This window comes from Engraulis encrasicolus, chromosome 10, assembly GCF_034702125.1.
Source record: "Engraulis encrasicolus isolate BLACKSEA-1 chromosome 10, IST_EnEncr_1.0, whole genome shotgun sequence".
Classification (NCBI taxonomy): Eukaryota; Metazoa; Chordata; class Actinopteri; order Clupeiformes; family Engraulidae; genus Engraulis; species Engraulis encrasicolus.
The window spans coordinates 55,846,405-55,866,281 of record NC_085866.1 but is presented as its reverse complement, the minus strand read 5'-3'; the positions used below and the strand labels follow the sequence as shown (position 1 = coordinate 55,866,281).

Sequence of the window (19,877 nt, the reverse complement as noted above, 5' to 3'; positions counted from 1 at the left end):
CCGACTTCTCTTCGGTCTCTTCATCGTCAGAAGAATAATTTCAGCGTAAATAATATTGGTCATTTCAGTGTGAAATCTTGCATTTATTTCTTTATATCTGCATTTAGCCTATGTATCAATTACTAGGCCGAATATGGATTCACTACGATGATGGGTCATCTGGCATACTCACTGAGTGCTGTTGAATGTAAAGAATGTTGGTGGTAATTTGTAGTAGACAAGTGTGTGTGCTTTACCAACAAGTTGCAGAACTGTACCTGTGCCAAAATGTGTTACCTTTATACCCGGTCTCCCCATTTCCATTTGAAAACAGAACACTCAGCGTAGAAAAGCCATGATTAGTAAAATGAGGGTTGTTTTTGGAAAAACATGTAGGAATAAGCATGCCATCTACATGTCATAATCTCCAGGATATCGGACTTGGAATTGGCCAATAATTTAATTTCAAAAAGAAGAATCAGACGTAGCAGTACCATTTTGCTTCGGCCTTTTCAGAAATCCTGGCCATTCTAATGGGGGCATGGTTCATTAAAAAAGGGGGGGAAAGTGTGCTCTGAATCCCATCTCACAGGTTTTGCAAAATCAGCTGACACCTTACAACATAACTTTTGGGATAATATTTGGTTGGAGTATGTTAAAAAATGAAAACAAATCATGCCTCTATGAAAATGGGCAGGATCTCCGAAAAGGCTGAATTGTTGGGTACCGACAAGTCATGGGTAAGCATTGAGCAAAACCACTGCCTGTTGAAGTTGGCTGGATTTCTCCTTTAAGTAATGCAGGATTAAGTTAGTATGAAAGAAGTATGTTGGAGAGGTGAGCTTGTCATTTTTATGGTAAAGATTTATTTATTTTAAAAATCAGATCACTGAAACATTCATGAGTTGATGGATTATTGTTGACCGTGTTATAGTTCAGCTGAGATATTTGGCTGTGTGCAGCTGTTGTTGGAAGGGGACAGAGCTGTTCTTCTAGGCAACCAGAATCCTCCACAGTTTAGCAGCGTTAACATTTTTTTCCATACATACCACACTGGTCAGGGGGAGAGAAGGAAAGTGAAAAGAAAAAACAGTCTCGTCTTTTGATATAAATGCATGTCAGGTTAACTAGTACTGTACTGCTTTCTGCAGTTTCCAGAGATTGTGACAATGAAACAATTAGCCACAGGTGAGCACATGGAGTATTCATATTGTTCAAGCAAAATCCCTTTTCTCAGAATTAAATTACAATTGTGATGCCTTAAAGCAATGATTCATCATTCATACAAACATCAAACATGTGGTGGTAGGATACCTGACAAGTCAAACGCAGAACACCAAATTACACCAAATTTGAAGTGTACATTCAGTAGTCAATTTTCCCCAAATCATAATGGGAATGAAGGCCGTAATAAAGAATGATCAGGGAGGAAGGGATCTAAAAAGGACAATAGTTTTAGACCTCCCTACTGGCAACTCGATATCATCCAAACACACAACAATAAGTAAAAGCCCTTGAACAGGGGAATGTGAACAGGGAAAGCATCTCTTCATCACACACATACACAACCATTCTCATGCTTCACAAACAACTCAGAACAACAGAACTGCAGTCATGTACGTATTTTTGTAAAAATGGTGAATCCAGCATTTATTTCAAAAAAATGTTTTAACACGTTTCGTTTTTATCAGACCCGAGATGAAGTGTGCCACAGCACCATTTAACAGTGAGCCAGATCACAGAACATCCTAGAAGGTTACCGAAATCAAAAGCCATTAGAATCCACTCAGTTAAGTGCATCAGCCCCCCCAATGCTCCTCCCTTCCTTCCATATAAGCCAAGCATAGATGGCTCTTCAACCAAAACATCACCCTTAGCTTCCCACTGTGTAAACAAGTTGGACAGCACTGTAATGCAATTTCCTGTAGTCTACTGCACAGACTCTGAAGACAGAAGGGCGTGTAACTCTCATGTGAACAAACAAAAAAAATCACATTTTACAGGAATAGTGAGAGTGAGCATTTCATTTTTCACGTTTTCATTTCGCTTCAGAGGATTACAGTGCTCATGCCCTCAAAGTCTAGTGCAGTAGAAGTGAACCATGAATTAAAAACACTATAATATAATATAAAGATCATTGCTGTGTTTTTTTGTATAAAAGGTTAAGGCTTACAAAGGTGGTCTTGGCACCAGAGAGTCCCGCTTGTAGTGTAATCCCTCTGGCCCATGGACCTGCCAAAAACAAGCCGCGTGTTCCCTCTTTGAAAGTTGAACTCCCCTTCTCTCGCCTTCTCCGTTTCTGTAACGTGGTGGTTGTGAGGAAATCAAAGTTAACACCTTCTGAACTTCATGTTTTATTGTCCTGCTTGTCATAAGACATGTGGTCAAGTCCTTTCTCTCCACATCATTGGGTTTGGTGGCTGACTCTCCTCTCAGTGAAACCAGGTCCAGACACAGTAAATCTGTTTAGAGGAAGGGGGGAATTATATCAGTCTTTATACTTTGGAATTCATTCATAGTAACCATCACCATAACAATACTTTTAGCCAAATAGATGTTTGACATTAATTATGTCCGTTATAGTAAAAAACTTACTATTATATACTTCAGACATGTAAAATGTGTATCTTTTACCTGACATGTTTCGACAGTATCGCTTCAGTCTTCATCAGAGGGTCACATGGATGTTGATGTGTGACATGCTTTAAAATCAGGGGTCACACGACCACAACAACAGAGGATTTTAAAGTAAGGCACACATCAACATCCGTGTGACCCTCTGATGAAGACGGTAGCTATACGTCTAAGCATGTCAGGTTTTTCTTATACTTCAGACATGTAAAAGTTTTCCTTTAACCAAAGTTATGCTATGGTGCCACCATAAGGATTGGCATCGGCAGCATGGTGTGGGGGGCTTTACAGTCTATGCAAACACTTACTCATTTAAAGGAGTTATCCAGAGTTGAAAGAATATTGGGCTGTTTTTTGAACGTTTTGCATCAGCAAAATTATGCAAATTCATGCAAGGCAAGAGGTCATTGACCATAGAAGTTTTAGCCTGTTCAATACCTCATAAAACACATTTTAAAAAGGTCTCTTTCCATTGGCAACCGGGATGTTGAATGGGGAAAAGTCCCCCCAAAGGTTGTGCCAAGGCTGACTGTGGTAATTGTGATGTTATTTAGAACTGTATAAGAGAGCTAAATATTGCGTTTTTGCAATATGCTTGCATCAAACATGTAGCACAGCTAACATGGTTAATTTCACTAACACTGTATGATCAAACGCTCTCAAAAGACATCGGCTGACATCATGTTGCTCTATCCGGTTATAGCATTTATTCCCAAACCAATAGACCTTCATGTCTGGATAACTCCTTTCAGCATTTTGATTATGTATCTGAAAACGATCCGTTAAGAGCAGCTAGACTCACATTATTCCTCAGCTGCTGCGTCTGCTGCCGGTTCCTCCTCCTCTACTGCCTCTGGTTCGCTGGCCTCCTCCACCACCTCATCCTCAGTAGCAGCAATGGGAGCAGGCGCCTCTTCCTGCTCCACAGCCTCCTCGACTGGTGCAATGTCCTCCTCTGCGGCCTCTGCCTCGGCCTCAGGGGCAGCCTCCTCTGCTGCCGGGGCCTCCTCTTCAACCACTGGGGCCGCCTCTGAAGAGGCAGCACTTTCCAGCTACAGGGCAACATAAAAGACTCAGTAAACAGTACATGCATTATATCCGAAGAGGTTCATTACAAAATGACTCAGGCCAGGGATGTTAAACTCAGACCCGGAGGCCAAATTTGGCACGCAGAGTCATTTTATTCAGCCTGCGAGATCATTTCAAATGTGTATTACAGCTGGCCCACATACACCAGTTATGTATAGAGTAACAAGGAATACGAGTGTCTCAAGCCAATGAATCAGCTCACACACATATGCAACACAACTCATCTCATACGAAACACAATATGTGCAGGCACATTTGAACTACCATATATAATGGGGACAATTGTCAAATTCAACTATGAGCTTTAAATACACAATTTGTTTAAATAAATATTGAGCTCTGCCAGATTTTGATTTTGGCCCTCAATTTGAGTTTGACGCCCCTGACTTAGGTTATATAAACATTACATTACATGTATTACATATGAACAGCTTCATTGCAAAATTACTTATATCCATCTCGGAACACGCACACACGCACGAGCGCACATGCACACCAAGAAAACCATAAAAACTCAAGTTGTGAATAAAACATTTTCCTTTTGCAAAAAACATTCGCTCTATACACTTGAAAGGAGATGCAAAGACAACATGTCAACTGTTCAAACTGAGCAACATATTGATTTTGGGGGAAATATGGGCTAATTTGACATGTGATTCATGCAACATGCATCACAAAAAGAAACAGGACTAAGGGCATGCTGTAAAAGTTGGATAATGTCAAAAACACCACAAGGAAAAACATTTAAAAATGAACCCTGACAACCAAGAAAAACATACAAACATACAGCCTAACCAAAAAAAGGTCACACACACCCTAATATGTTGTTGGACCGCTTTTAGTTTGGTTTACGGTGCTTATTTGGTGTAGACCTGACACCACTTGAAAAAGAATGGTCGTCACACACTCATAACTTCATGCAGTTACATTTAACGTTTCGGCTTACGCCATCAGGGTCATCTTGCAGACCTGACACCAAACATTTCTGCGATTGCTGATGCAGATGCTGATGTTTTTACCATTCTCAAATGTCTTTAACGTGACCACGGGATGAGTCTTTTGACATAGCCTTTTAATGAATGAGAAGTGACTCATTGCACCGGAGTAGTTCCTTTTTATGGTAGTTCGAAATGGTTTTGTAGCTGACAAGCACCAGTTCCTAAACACACACAGCCAAGTATGCGTCTTTTTCATGAAGATTTGTAATTTGTGCAACTACATGCATCAACTCATTTGGTCATTGTGGGATGTACTTAAGTAGAAGCGATTTCAACAATGCTTTTTGTGGTATAACTATGGAGTGTCGTTATCTGAAGTCTCAATAAACGCATCTCATTTCCACTACTCAGTAGTACCAGGATGTTCTTTGATTTTAAGTTTTAGACTCGGTACAAAAGAAACAAGTAAGCGAATCTTCACAGGTCACTGAAGATTGTGGTAAATTTGAGGAATCTGCTGTAACGTAGCTTGCTAGTTTCACAGTAAAATGCCTCGAGCAGATCACGTTCCAACCTGACTTGTGGAGAAAATGACAGCCCTATTGGAATGCAATTGATGGGCTGAGACACTGGAACTGTTGACTAAACAGGGAGGATACATGCTGGCTGTATTTATAACCATGAAATCACTCACGCACGCGCACACACACACGCCTCTAAATGCTTCAAGCAATAATAGTGTTATACTGCTGGCAGCTCAACTGAACTCGCCCGAGTAGACTGTGCTAAGACACAATTATCCCAATTGCACTTTAGAGTGAGAGGAAGGATCCCAAAGGGAGATCCCAGAGTGAAAAAGTAGCACAGCAGAGCTGCCCAGAAAAGCTTGAGCATTACTGTACTTGTTATAGCTTGCATGTCTTCTTTCATTGGCACAGTAGGAGTAATACTGACATGATCTTGTTCTTCATATTGATATCTTAACATTGGTAGCATTTCAGTCTGCTCATACACAACTAATGGCCTTTAAGTCTAACGTTGACTGGGACAACATTTAAAAAAAGGCTGATCTGTAAACAGGTTAGAACAAAAAAACTGAAAAGTTAGCAATGTGAAATTCAATTTGAGCCGACACCATACTAATCCTGGCATTTCTAAAGTTTGTGAGAGGTTTTGGAATTACACATGGCGATTCTGATTAAGATCTTGAGACGTGGAATAATGTGGGAGAGCTGGTCATCACCAGTTCCCCCCGCTCCCCACACCCGAAGACAACGCCTTTTATTGTGGTTAACAAAGACATCAAACATCAAATTAGGCATTTAAGGGAGACAGTGAAAATTAGCATCTCCCTCTCTCCCACTCTCACTGTGGTGCACGCTCGCTCGCTCGCTCCCTCTCTCAAAACCAGACTGACAAACAAAGACAGAATCAATACTGAGGTTGCAGGCAGTCGGTCTAGTAAAGAATCTCTCCATTTTGTCCACTTCACTTCAAAACATCAGCAGAGCAGGTAGTGGGTAAAGTAAATAGTCCTTACCTGGGCCATCTGCCGGAAGTATGGGTGGGCCCGCATTACAAAGGAAAAGAGCACAAACAGCCCTGAGCTCAGAGAGTGCATATTCATTTTTTTGCCACAGTTTTTAATTTAAGTGTGAAGTGGAGGTTCTCACCTGTGTCATTTTGTGTGTGTGTGTGTAATGTGTGTGTGTGTGTGAAATGGAGAATATATTTCCTTATATGTTCTTCCACTTTCATTAAGTAGAGTGGAAGTATCTGGATGGCATGCAGTTGGGTCCTGGGAGTTCTCACTCAAGTTTGAATAACTACTGATCTCATCGCTGATGTGATCACAAAGGTCCTCACCTCCACTACCAGAGTCTGTATGGTGTCGAGCTGCGCCCTAAAAGCTTCTTACATTACTTCTTGAATTCTTAAAAAATGATGATTGATGTTTAACATACTGCAAGTATGGAGAGTACAGTAGAGGTTCTCACTTGTGGACCTTGATGGTGTCAAGGTGAGCCTGAGCTAGGAGAGTGGGCCAATTGTTTATAATTTTGTAATGACTAGCGTGAGCACAGGCCTTATTGATAATTTTCTAATGTTTTTTTTTTCTTTTTTAATAAAAAAGGTGCACTGTGTAGGATGATGGCCAGAGTAGGTATTGCAACTATGCTGCTAATTCAAACTGTGCTGCCCATGGCCAAATTTGTTTTGTTTTTCTCAAGAATATTTACAAAGTAATTAAGTATTATTTATTAGTATGACCAAAGTACAGTATTAGTTCTTCAGCTAAAAATGTACATTTTTGGAAATTCAAAATGGCAGACCATGGAGAAGATCCCCTTTTTCATGTATGGGAAAAAGGGGTAAAAAAGGTGCTCTGTGTAAGATGGTGGCCAGAGTAGATATTGCAACTATGCTGTCTACTGCCAAATTTGAATGGGCAGCATTAATTCTGGAAATAAACTACTAAAAATATTACACAGTGCACCTTTAAGTGTTAAATGGAGGGATTTACTGCATGTGTAGATGGACTGTCCTCACTTGTCAAGCTTTTTATCACCTTCAATTTTATCATTTTTACCTTGAGTGCAAAGAATTTCATTGATGTTTCTTTTTAAATAATTATTTTTAAAAATATAAGAGCAGGCATGGATGTTTTCATCTGTGCTATTTGAGTCTGGATGGCATTCGGCCAAGCCCTGAGCCCTACCTAACTGGAGGCTAACTGATAAATTTGTAATGATTTTTAATTTAAAATTTACGTGTAGAAGTCTCTTACTTGTGTGACCTGAGCCTGGATGGTTATTTCAATTAACCAACTTCAATTACAGTTCTTACTATTGGTGATGATTTGTGGATTTAACATTGCTTTTTAAACTAAGTGTAGAGTGAAGGGCCTCACCTCTCCATCCTAAGCTTGGATGGCATTCAGCCAGGCCCTGGTGCGGAGTACTTGATTGGCGGCTAATGAGTACTTTTACAATTTTTGTATGTGTTTGGTGAATGAGTAAAGTGGATGTTCTCACCTGTGCTACCTGGCCCTGGATGGCATCGAGCTGGGCCTTGAGCTCTGAGTGGAGGCTCTGGGCTGCCTTGCTCTGCTCCTGCAGCCCCGACCTCATGGACTCCAGCTGCTCCTCCACGTTAGCCTGCTGCTCACGCTGAACTCCCTCCGCCTCCAGCAGAGCCCTGGGTAGGACACACACAAACACAGGGTCATATATTCTATTACATCACCTTAGCCTCCAACAGAGCCTTGGTAAGGACATAGAAATACAGCTAGAAGTACTACATTACGAAAAAACAAAAGTCTTTGGGTGCGAGATAAAAAGCGTCAACTTAAGGAAGAAAAATCCGCACTCACAAACTGCGTCTCATTATTTATTTATATTACCACCATGTCCAAAAAGCAAACGCGTTTCGGCTAACAAGCCTTCATCAGTGCGTGGTACACGCACTGAGGTACCACGCACTGATGAAGGCTTGTTAGCCGAAACGCGTTTGCTTTTTGGACATGGTGGTAATATAAATAAATAATGAGACGCAGTTTGTGAGTGCGGATTTTTCTTCCTTAAAATCACATTAGCCTCCAACAGAGCCTTGGTAAGGACATAGAAATACAGGTATAAGTACTACATTACATGTTCAGCCTCCAGCACAGCCCTGGGTAGCAAACATAGAAACCCATGGAAATATATTCTATGACATTACATTAGGCTACAGCAGAGCCCCGAGTAAGACAAAGGGGAATCTATTATATTATATAACATTGCATTCTCCGCCTCCAGCAGAGCCCTCGGGAGCCAACACATGGAAACATATGGGACATGCGTACAGTGCACAGCAATAATGAGTACACCCCTTTTGAAAAGTAACATTTTGAACAATATTTTAGTAAACACTCGTTATTCCCAAAATACTCATTAAGTAAGTGTAATGCACCATGTTTTGAGCTTAGGGGCGAAGAGTAAGGTCAATAGTGTAACTTCAGTGACATATTTCTCCATTTTTGTGAAATTATGCTAGTGCTTAAGTGAGTACACCCCTATGTTAAACTCCCATAGTGTCTGAGAAGGGCCCATGTTAGCCCAAAACGTCTCGAAATCGAAAGGGATTAAAAGGGAGGTCTTTGGTGTGTGCGTCACCCTTACCTTATATTGAATTTTTACATTTTGAGTCTTGCACCTGCCTAAAATAGATGTGTGTGAGATTTTAAAGAAATCATATAGGATTTAATTCAAATCTCACACACATCTAGAATCTAGAATTTGATGGTGGTGGTATTTGTGAAAAACCCTAACATTTGTCATGGGGCAGCATGGATTATGGAAATAAACTACAAAAGAATATTACACAGTGCACCTTTAAGCGCTTCTATTGACTTTAAAGTCAACATCTGTCTGTATATATACATCTACACGTTTTATTTGAAATCATTGAAACCAGCTTTTGTCCACTCACCTGACTCCGGCGATGTCCTGAGTGCTGGCCTCTAGCTGGGCCTGTTGGGCGGCGACCAGGTCATTAAGACCCTGCACCTTAGCAGCCTGGTCCTCTAGCTGGGCACCCAGCGCCCCCAGGGAGGCAGACCTGTCGTCCATCTGGGCCTGGCTGGCCTCCAGGCTCCCTGAAAAGAATAAGGAATTATTGTTTTTAATAAGCCTTATTGTAATTATGTAATAATTATTGTGCTTGTGCATCACAATATGCAAAACATGCAACTCAATGCGTTTTAACACACTAACCAAAAAGCAAGAGTTCATGTATTCAAGATATGCCAGGTAGATAGACAGAGACAAACAAGGGTAGATCTTGGGACATGAGTAAATGATACATGTAAGGGACTGGGAGGAGCATTAACAGGGTTGCGGACATTTATCATTTACTTCAGTTATTTTATTCTGTCCAGCACTTGCGCCACTGATGTGCGCGCATTCTCTGCCTTCTAGATCTTGGGACATGCCAAGTAGCCATGTCAAAGACCAAAGCAATCCGAAATCCCCATTGGAGCTAAGGTGAGGGGAAAAAACCCAAAAACCTCATTTTAGTTTTGTTTAGACAGAGAGACAGAGAGATCTGCGCCATCCCCCATCTTTGAATGTTTCAAATCGTATCGAGACCTTCTGGATCAGAATCAAATTGATCCAGGAAACTTGGATCGATACCCAGCCCTAATAACAACACTAAAATACCCTAAGAAATGTAATGCCTTTACCTGAGAGGCTCTCCACGGTCTGGGAGAGTTCTGCGCTGGACCCAGCCAGGCCTTGGACCTGCTCCTTGACGGCCAGGAAATCCTGGCTCTGCCCCGCGATGGTGGCCTCTAGCTGGGCCAGCTGGTCAGCCGAAACAGTCGCCGCCTGCATCTCCGCCAGACGCGTCTTCATCTCTGTGTGCAGTGACAACACCTGTGCAGGTAGCCAAAAAAGGGAGGGGAAGCTTTTGAGGCACTCTTTACAGAATTTTATCAAATCATGGCTGTAGCTATGTAGTGCTTCCACAAAAACACATCTGAGTCTCTCCTTACTAAAGTTAAAAACCTTTTTAAAAATCCCCTCTTTTACCTTTTTTGAGGAGCCCCAGTTTTTCCTTTTTTACTAAACTTGGACTAGCGACCCAGAGACACACTCCTTTCTCTTTTGGGCAGCTGTGGTGTAAGGATGAGGGCGTTGGACTGCAGATCACAGGGTTGCAGGTTCAATCTCCACCTTTACCAATCCAGTTCTCCCTCCATGGCTGAAGCGTCATTGAGCAAGGCACATACAGTCAATCCGGAAAGTATTCACAGCGTTTCACTTTTTCACATTTTAATATCTTACAGCCTTATTCCAAATGCTACAAATTAATCTCTTGTCAAAATCCTACACAAATTATTCCATCTTGACCATGTGAAAAACAAGTCGTCTTGACAGTTTTGAAAAATTATAAAAATAAAAAACAAAGATATCATATTTACAAAAGTATTCACAGCCTTTGTTTAATACTTTGTAGAACCACCTTTGGCAGTAACTACATTCATTTTTTCATTTCGAAATGAAAATGGATTAAAAGGGAGGTCATCTGTGTATGTTTCAACCTTTCAGTACATTGAAATTGTACATTTTGAGTCTGCACTTGGCTAAAATAGATGGGTGTGAATTTTGAATGAAATCCTATGGAGAGTATCATGATCTGCTTCTGTAGTCACAGCACATGTTGACATGCATGCTTCTTTAGGCGTAATTCAGATTTCCAATGTTGACGGCATTCATACATCCCCAATGTCCCCCGATGTCAGTCCCACTACCATGCTTGACTAGCCAGATGATGCACTTTTTTGGAAAAATTCACTGGTTTACTACCACACATGCTTAACACAATCTAAAGCAATTTTTTGTACATTTTCAAAACTGTCAAGACAACTTGTTTTTCACATGATCATAATGGAATACTTTGTGTAGGATTTTGATAACAGAGATTCATTTGTAGCATTTGGAATGAGGCTGCAAGATAAAAAAATGTGAAAAAAGTGAAGAGCTGTGAATACTTTCCGGATTGACTGTATTTTCACATTGTACTATGTACCCTGTAATGACTAAGTCGCTTTGGATAAATGTGTCAGCTGTATTGTAATGATTTGATTTGTCCCCTGTGAAGGTAGGTCTGAGGTTTATTTTCTTTTTGATGGATATTTGGACAACCTTTTTTGATGAACATTTTGATTAGATTCTTGTTTTAAACTTAACTTGGACTGCCCTTGAGCAAGGCACCCATCCCCATACTGCCCCAGGGACTGTAACCAATTGCCTGAAAGTAACTGTACGCGGCTCTGGAGAAAAGTGTCAGTATTTTGATTTGGTACCTGTGCGGGTAGGTCTGATGTCTTCAACTGCTCTGCGGTGGCCAGGGCCATGCCCACCTGCTTCTGGGCAACAGAGTATGACTCCTCCAGGGAGTGCAGGCGCTGCTCAATGCCCTCGATGCCATGCTAGGACAGGAAAGAGGAAAACACAAACATAGAAAAGGGGACAAGGAAGAGAACAGTTAAAACACACACTGTACAAGGAATGCATTTCAGGTTACGATGTAGAAAAATAAAAATCACACACAGAATAGAACACCTTCAATGCCATGCCGCAACATGTACAGTATGAGCCACACATGGAAACAAAAATCAGGTGGACAACCCGTTCAGAAGGGTTATACAAGGATGGTTATACAAACTTAGACAACACAGAACCATTAGAAAAAAGGAACATGTAAAAATATAGCAAGTCTATAGAAAAATGCTAGGAGGATAACGGCACACCAGAAAAAGAAAATAAGAAGGTGTTAGTAAATAAGAAAGGTATGATGAATATAAATGACAAGTAATAGGGCACTATAATTGTGTTCTACGCCTTGGATGATGAGAAACCAATTTCGATTCCTTTGCATGTCTAGTACATGTGAAGAAAAAAAAAACAGTCAATAAACCTGAAGTTTAAGGGACAATAAGGAACAAGGAAGAATTGTGAAGGGAAGATACTAGACACGCATGCAGACATGCAATCCTGCAATTCCTGAATTTCTGGCCACTAATGGTAATGGTGTGGTCACTTAACAGTCATCTGAACTAACTAGTCATCATATTCCATGCAAGTATTTGTGCATTAAATGCAGCAGTGTCCATTTGCCCATTAATGTTGCATTAATGTGGGGGCTTTGTAGACTGTGTGGTTTTGCAGTTCTCTGGCAAACCCCACTCCAATGCTGGAGTTATTCCAGAGTTAGGCTCTAGCACCCTTCATCTTCCGTCTGAACTCATCTGGAAAGTGACAGAGTGCTTTGACAATGCAAGTAGGTCAATTATGCTTAGCCAGTCGGCAGGCCAAACAAACGAAGAGGGAAAAACGAGGGATAGCAGTTGCAGCAGGTCACAGTGGACTGACAGACACATAGACACCAGGCAGACATGGATTGATCCTTAACTGAGGGTATTTAGGGACACACAAAAGAAGAGCTGCTAAACTCATTGGCACCACAAGAACAATGTGAAGTCCATAGCTCACGATAGTTGTAGCAGGGCTGGGCGATATGACGATGTATATCGTTATCGTGATACCAAAGTGGATCATGCCCGTTCACCTCTATCGTGACTATAATTGAATAACATTTCGTATTGTCACTATGCACGCTTTAAGAATAAAAAAATGTGGCCCTACCGTGGCTGATATGGTAGGGCACACGTTTACCACTCGGCCGACCCGGGGTTTATTCCCGGTCCGGGTCCTTTGCCAGTCCTTCCCCATCTCTCTCTCCCAGCTCACTTCCTGTCTCTCCTCCACTGTCCTGTCTCACAAAAACCAATAAAGGCTGAAAAGCCCCAAAAAAACACTTTGAAAAAAAAAAGAATTAAAAAAAATTAAAGAAATGTGGTTTTGCGACACAACACAATAAAGAGAAGATAAAGAGAATAACTGAAAGCAAACACAATAATGGTATATTGTGATATGTATCGTTACCTTGATGTAAAGTAATCTTGTGACATGTTTTTCTCCCCATATAGCCTGCACGAAGTTGTAGTATCTTTATTTCCTCCTTATTAGTCCCAAGCAGGGCATTTGACTTGTAGTGGTAGTTCTCCTATGCATACAGCGCACCCCCACCCAAAGCCACTATACTAGGGTGAGGCCAGCTGTATGTGAACAGGTACATGTGTTGCAGTGCTTATCAGGGGGTCTTGCCACATGGGAACATGGGACATGCACATCTACTGATACGTAATGTACAGCAATGTGACATTCCGTGGTCATCATTATTCTTAGTTTGGAACTAGCATAGTTTCAAGGACCCATGATTGCCTGGGTTTACTTTGCGTGGCACGACACATTTGAAAGGACAATTAATAGACCTACATATCATTTGCATGACATGCCAGCCACTACATACCTTGCACTGCATGTTTACTAGCTTTACAGTTCAGCAAGTGATTGCAAGAGTGCTACGTTCAACACAAAGCTTCCACACAAAATGCTTGGTGCAAACCACATGGCATTGCATCCAAAGAGACATACCCTTCTACCTGAATGTCCCTCTACCTAAATTAATCCTCGTTGTACATGGTCTGGGGCCATGTAACTGCCATTCTGTTTAAGTTACCAATTTTGAAAATAAAAGTAAGGTGTATTTCAAAATTCAAGATGGCCCCCCCAGCTCAATGCTGGCCTTTGTACGCCATACATGCACAGGTTTGCTTCGGCTACTGATTCTTGACTTCCCATGAGTTCCCATGAGTTGCAGTACCATCTCATGGGCCTAAACCAGATGAATATAGTACATTATCAGTGGGCTAAACCAAAGCTCAGTACTGCTGCATTTGTCAAACACAGCACAACATCTACTCAGCTTGTGGGTGAGCGTTCACTGGAACTGAAAATGTAAGCAATGCATTTACCATTTGCATGCAATATGCACATATATAGCTTGTGTGACCTTTGAACACCTCTGAATATGCCCCATCTGATTTGACCTTGACCCATCCCCACCTGCCTCCAGGAAATCTCCACAGCAAGATATTCACCAACCCCACCAGTAAAACAAAGTTCATGTTCTTGCAATGTGTGCCGCTGGATTAATGTGCAATCTCTGAACAAACACTGCCATCAGCATGTTGCAGGGTTAAACATGCATGACCTGTAACACCTACGTGTTACACATCATGGAGTAGGCAGGCGGGAGGGTGCATACTGCATGGAGAGAGGGAATCTCATTCATTCGTTCATTCATTCTGTGCCTAGATAGCACAGTGCCAACTAGGGGGCAGTGCAATGGCCCACTAAACAACAAGTACACGTCATACATAGAATAGTAGGTAATGCATAGGCTGCACTTCCCCCTTGGTTTAATTACATGTGTCCAATGGTATATACACGTCACCGACATGAATGTGTTTCAGTTTAAGTTAACAATTGTTTCCTCTTATAGTCAGGCACAATATGCACATTCATGCCTGGGGCAAACTGTGAACAGAGGGGCTATTTTGACCTTTAGGGTTACCTTCTTTCAGTGGACAATTGCCAGCATTGCTCGGGTGTGCAGCTGTATCTAGACGAGGATAGCAACAGGGATCATGAATACTCCCAAGTGCGCACAGGGATTTGGCAGTTGCAGTGAGAACTACAGGGGTGTAACAGAGTAGTTTTAGTTCTATAAAATGTGCAGGGGAATGGACTGAGGACGTGTAATGACCACTGAATGTTAGCCGCTGGGTGAAGTTCATCTTATGCCTGCGATTTAGACATAGTATAGCTTCATGCGCTTCTCTTTGGTACCACGCCGGGGGGAGGAAATACGATCCCACTTTCCCATTGCCAACTACGTCCTGGGCGTTCAGTGGGGGGGCAATATGGATGTCCCGAAACCGAATAACAATTTTGCTTGTGTGGCAAACGGGTTTTACACCACGTTTGCACCGACAGGCGGTCAGGCACAAGTTGTGTTGTGTGCGCCGACCAGACACCGGTCAATCTCATCATGCGCGTTTGGGAACTCGATGTTCTTTTTACAACTGTTAGGCAGAACTGGCACGGTTTGCTATACAGACGCTTTCGACAGACTGATATGTCGACTGCCTTTCATCTGAAGTGGGTTTTAACCTTGTATACCGGGGGGCACAACCTTACTTACCTTCTCGGTTGACTTTCGCAGCTCCTCCTGGAAAGCCTGCAACTTCACCATTCGCATCTGCATGCCCATGAGGTTGTCTGTTAGGTAGGTTAGTGTTTGGTGCTGCTGGAAGCAGAACCAGCCAACGGTAGCTCCGCCAATTACAATGATAAGAAATAGAACGAACAGCAAAGCGTACTGGTTTCCAGGTCGCGCGTCGAGCTCCGGAATTTCATGCTTGAAGTTGTTTTCCTCGCTTTTGTTGCTTTTGCTTTTGCGGTGCTTTGCTGTCATCTTAACACTTAACTCTAAGGTCAGGCACTGGGATCTTGCAGAGAAACTAGCCTACTTCTGTTGCAGCAGCACCTATTCTGACTGAATTTGGTCCGGCGGATCAATTAGTGGTAGGCCAATTGAATGGAGAAGATTGGCAGAGGACACCTCATTGAGAAGGCATCAGAAAGTACCGAAAGAAAATCAGAGAGGGGGGCCGGGTTCTTCTCTGGCTCATAAGGGGAAAGGCGTGGCAGCGGTGCTCTGTTACTGGTAGGGAAGCATGTATGTAAAGGCGTACTGCGTCTGTGACTGGCTAGCCTGCACAAGCCGTGTGTGCTCTTACCTAATGAAAATGTCACACGTGTCTCCTTAGACATATAGAGCCTATGACATACAATTAACTCCTATAGCACATGCAGACGGCGTGGCCATACCTCCCTCCCCTCTGACCTCTGCCGCAGGCATCCACTACCCGGCGGTCTCTGACGTGGCGATCCACAGTGGGGGTGGGGATGGATATTTACGTTGATCTGAGTAGTCTTTTACTTTTTAGTTAAGTTGAACAATTCTACTTACTATAACCTATTTTGAGTTGAATTGTTATTCCTGCACACATCCCACTGCGTTTTGCTTACAAGTTGGAGAAGTTTGGAACCACAACTTATGTGTGTAGCCAGACTGCTGTATGCACACCAACATCATTTTGTTCCTTTCACAGGGAAATGGAAATGAAATGGTCACCTCAATTAAACCAATGGCCTACATCCATACCCAGTGCCAACATGAAAATGAGATGTGGGGCAAAACAGAAGATTTGTGAAAGAATTAGGGTCAATTGTCAACTTTTGTTTTACAGGAACCACAGATTTGTTGTTGACATGGAGGAAAGGCAAGCTCCAGCCATGAAGATGGCGATGACACTTACCATGGTGTTCTTGGAAACAACAACTTGACTGCCTGCTCTTAAGATAGAATGTTGCTTCCACACCAGTAAGCCAGACACTCTTATTTTCTTCCCAAAAGGTCACCATCATACATACATAGGCTACATACATACATACATGGAGCCAGAAGAACAGCACTGTTTTGTGTTCCATTGAATTGTATTTGATTATGAATATGTATCAAATTGTATTTGATTATGAATTGTCTTTTCTGAGACAATGTTAGTAATAACTGTTTGACAACTGATCCGTTCATACAGAGTAAAGCACTTTGTTTGCATAATATAACACACCATTTAGACAATAAAAGTTTTGTTTTGCTTGAAACACTTGATAGCATAGCAGTAATAATGAAGATTCACAGCTTCCACTTCGCTCATGCAGAAAAGACAGTGATGTTTCTTTGTGATTGCAAACATTACATTTAAAGTCATTATATGAACCACACAAAATTACTATCTGAGATGTATGAAAAACACACAACAGTCAATTAAATCATGATATGTACATGTGCTCTCTATATCCAATACTCATGTCCATAGTTGCATTATCCCATGGGTGGGAAACCTATGGCCCGTGGGCTGTTTACGGGTCATGAGGCCATATTATCTGGCCCCCAAGATAATTTTAATGTTATGCAGTTTCACATGAAATATGACATGTTTTGTAAAGTAATCTTAGAAACTACATTTGCAATACAATTAAGTATGTATTTTCAGGGGACCTAGTGAAAGTGGTGCCTGTTGTAAAGGCCACCTTCAATATATAGCCCTAAAGGGAACATCCGGGGGTTTTTGTTCATAGTACGGCCCCTGAAGGACTTTAACATTTTGAAGAGACCCATTGATTGAAAAAGGTCCCTCGCCCCTGCATTCTCCCTATCCAAATGTTAAAGTGATGGACAGAGCAGTCACATAACAAAGGGGTGGTGATCTTCTTGGAGTCTTCTACATCTCAATCTGAAATATAAATGAGAAAACAACATACGTCAGCCCTGTAATTTCAAATTAAATAGAACAGAAATGAAAGCAGTATTTCCTGAATAAACGTTGCCAAATCATTATATAAGTAAATTAACTTAACTAAATCACTTAGGCTTTCTTCAACAACAATCACATTGTGTAACATATGAAGGTGAGCAAACATTCCCTTAAGAGGATGCGCAAACATGTTGATAACACAATCACAGACCATTGTTCTGACGTGTTGACAAATACCCCCACCCATTCTGTTTACTTCCAGAAGAAACTTGGGGTTGCTACAGTAAGTTTACTAAGCTTACATCCCGCACAGTCCGCGACTTGGGGCTAGAACTCACAACTTTGCAGTGTATGCTCCAGTTCAGCATGTGAAGCACCACGATGCGATACCACTGAGCTAAAGGTCCAAATCAGTAGCTCAGCGCTAGCATACTTGTATGACGCTTTGGGATGGAGGTCTACAAACACTCCACCGCCAGACTCGGCTAGTTAGCATCCATTACACCAGTGTTCCCCAAACTGGGGGTAAGGATCCCAAAGGGGGTCACGGAGGTACCACAAGGGGGCCGATGACAGAAGGGACTGTTTGTATAACACCTTGAATATGCTTTTATAACCTTTCCATGCATTGCTAGTGACACTGTTCACTTCAGTGGATTGTACATCTATTTACCTTTACTGTGATATACATTTAAGTCGGCCAAAAATATGTTTTGCATTAGGAAAATAGGAAGTTGGGGGGGGTCTCAAAAGTAGGTGTCCCAGCAGAAAAAGCATAATGGTGAGCTTGGTGGCAGTCTCAGCCCTGTTTTAAGAGGTTTTCACATACGCGTTCTAACATCTGACTGTAAGTTTGGTTGTGGTCCCCTTTGTCACCACACCGAGACCGCCTTGGGTCACGCCGAGACCTCCTACCATACGCTTTCTAACATCTGACGGTGTGCTTAGTGGCGGTCTCAGCTCTGTTCTAGATGGTTATTGTGTTCCTCAAGGCCCTCTACCCTCTGACAGTAGGTTTGGTGGCCCTGCTCTAGAATGTTCTTGTGTTTCCTGTACCCGCTGACGGTGGGCTTGGTGACCATATGGATCCTGTTCTAAAATGTTCTTGTGTTTCCTGTACCCGCTGACGGTGGGCTTGGTGACCATATGGATCCTGTTCTAAAATGTTCTTGTGTTTTCTCTAACCTCTGACGGTGAGACTGGTGGCGGTCTCGGCACGTCCCAGTCCATTCTCGGCAGTCACCATGTACTCGCCGATGTCCCTCGGGGCCACACGCAGGATGAGGATGGAGCAGACGCCACAGGTGTTGGTGATCAGGTAGTTGGTGTTGGTGTTGAGGCTCACGTTGTTGTGGTACCAGGTGATGCGGGGAAACGGGTTGCCCTTGACCGCGCAGGTCATGTAGCACTCGTAACCCTTGGGGGCCACGCGCACCTTCAGGGGCGCCGTGAAGGACGGCGCACACTGGAAGTCACACTTCCTGTAGTCCGGCATGGCCACCACAAACTTCTCTGTTGGAAGGGAAGACCGATTGAGGTAAATGTATGCGTTTTAACATTGGATTGATGCACAGCATACCTAGAGATACACTATCTTCCCAAAATTATTTGCTCATCTGCCTTGACTCACTACTTAACTTAAATGATATCGGTCCATGTTTTGCAGCTGTTACAGCTTCAACTCAACTTCAACTTCAATGATCCTCTCTGCCTAGTGCTGCGGTATCACGAATATTATAGATCATTTTTGTGACCATACTACGAAATGGCATGACACAGGGTTGTGCTGCACAATACCAAGCCATACATCTCTGCCTAGTGCTTTCCCATGCTGTCTACTCAGTGCTGCCCCATGCCCAGCCATACCTCTCTGCTCAGCAGTATAGTAGGGCATCCGTACCTTTCTACCGGGTGGTGCCCCAGGTGGGCGATAATTCTCATAATTCTCTACTCAGCAGTAGGACATCCACACCTCTCTGTCTAATGGTGCCCCATGCCCAGCCATACCTCTCTGCTTATTGTAACCTATTATGCCCCATATGCCCATCTGTACCTTTCTGCCGGGTGGTGCCCCAGGTGGGCGACTCGGAGGGGGCGGACATGCCCATGTCATTCTTGGCGTAGACGCGGAAGTGGTACTCTCGGCCCTGCATGATGTTGCAGGCGGTGAACTTGCGATTGAAGAGGCGGTCGGCCACCATGTGCCAGGTGCGCTTGGTGGAGTCACGCTGCGAGACGCAGTAGTGCAGCCGGTCATCACGCTTCTCGTCAATCGACGGCTCCCAGTTCACCGTCACCGTGCCGGGGACGTTCTCCTCCAGCTCAATGGGACCCGGTGGCTTTGGCTCATCTGTAACAGTCAGAGGTGTATTTAATATTACTTTATATTATTTTAGTGCTTGCAT

The 19,877-nt window shown here is 42.7% G+C and overlaps 2 protein-coding genes across 2 annotated transcripts in view; both read right to left on the bottom strand.

Moving 5' to 3' along the window:
* Positions 1-1,600: 1,600 nt before the first annotated feature.
* Positions 1,601-15,782, bottom strand: LOC134457389 (chromosome partition protein Smc-like). The gene is made up of 7 exons (XM_063209389.1): positions 15,294-15,782; positions 11,488-11,613; positions 9,862-10,054; positions 9,108-9,273; positions 7,673-7,835; positions 3,413-3,662; positions 1,601-2,441 (listed from the first exon to the last, which is right to left on the bottom strand). The coding sequence occupies exons 1-6, from the start codon at positions 15,564-15,566 to the stop codon at positions 3,414-3,416; spliced, it is 1,170 nt and encodes a 389-aa protein (XP_063065459.1). The 5' UTR covers positions 15,567-15,782; the 3' UTR covers positions 1,601-2,441; position 3,413.
* Positions 15,783-16,632: 850 nt separating this feature from the next.
* The window catches only part of LOC134457388 (immunoglobulin-like and fibronectin type III domain-containing protein 1), a 59,494-nt gene continuing 56,249 nt past the window's right edge, over positions 16,633-19,877 (bottom strand). Inside the window, exons 26-28 of the mRNA XM_063209388.1 lie at positions 19,526-19,822; positions 18,658-18,984; positions 16,633-17,451 (exon numbers count right to left, since the gene is read on the bottom strand). Coding sequence (XP_063065458.1) covers positions 17,447-17,451; positions 18,658-18,984; positions 19,526-19,822 — 629 coding nt within the window. The 3' untranslated portion in view covers positions 16,633-17,446. The remainder of the gene's footprint in view (positions 17,452-18,657; positions 18,985-19,525; positions 19,823-19,877) is intronic.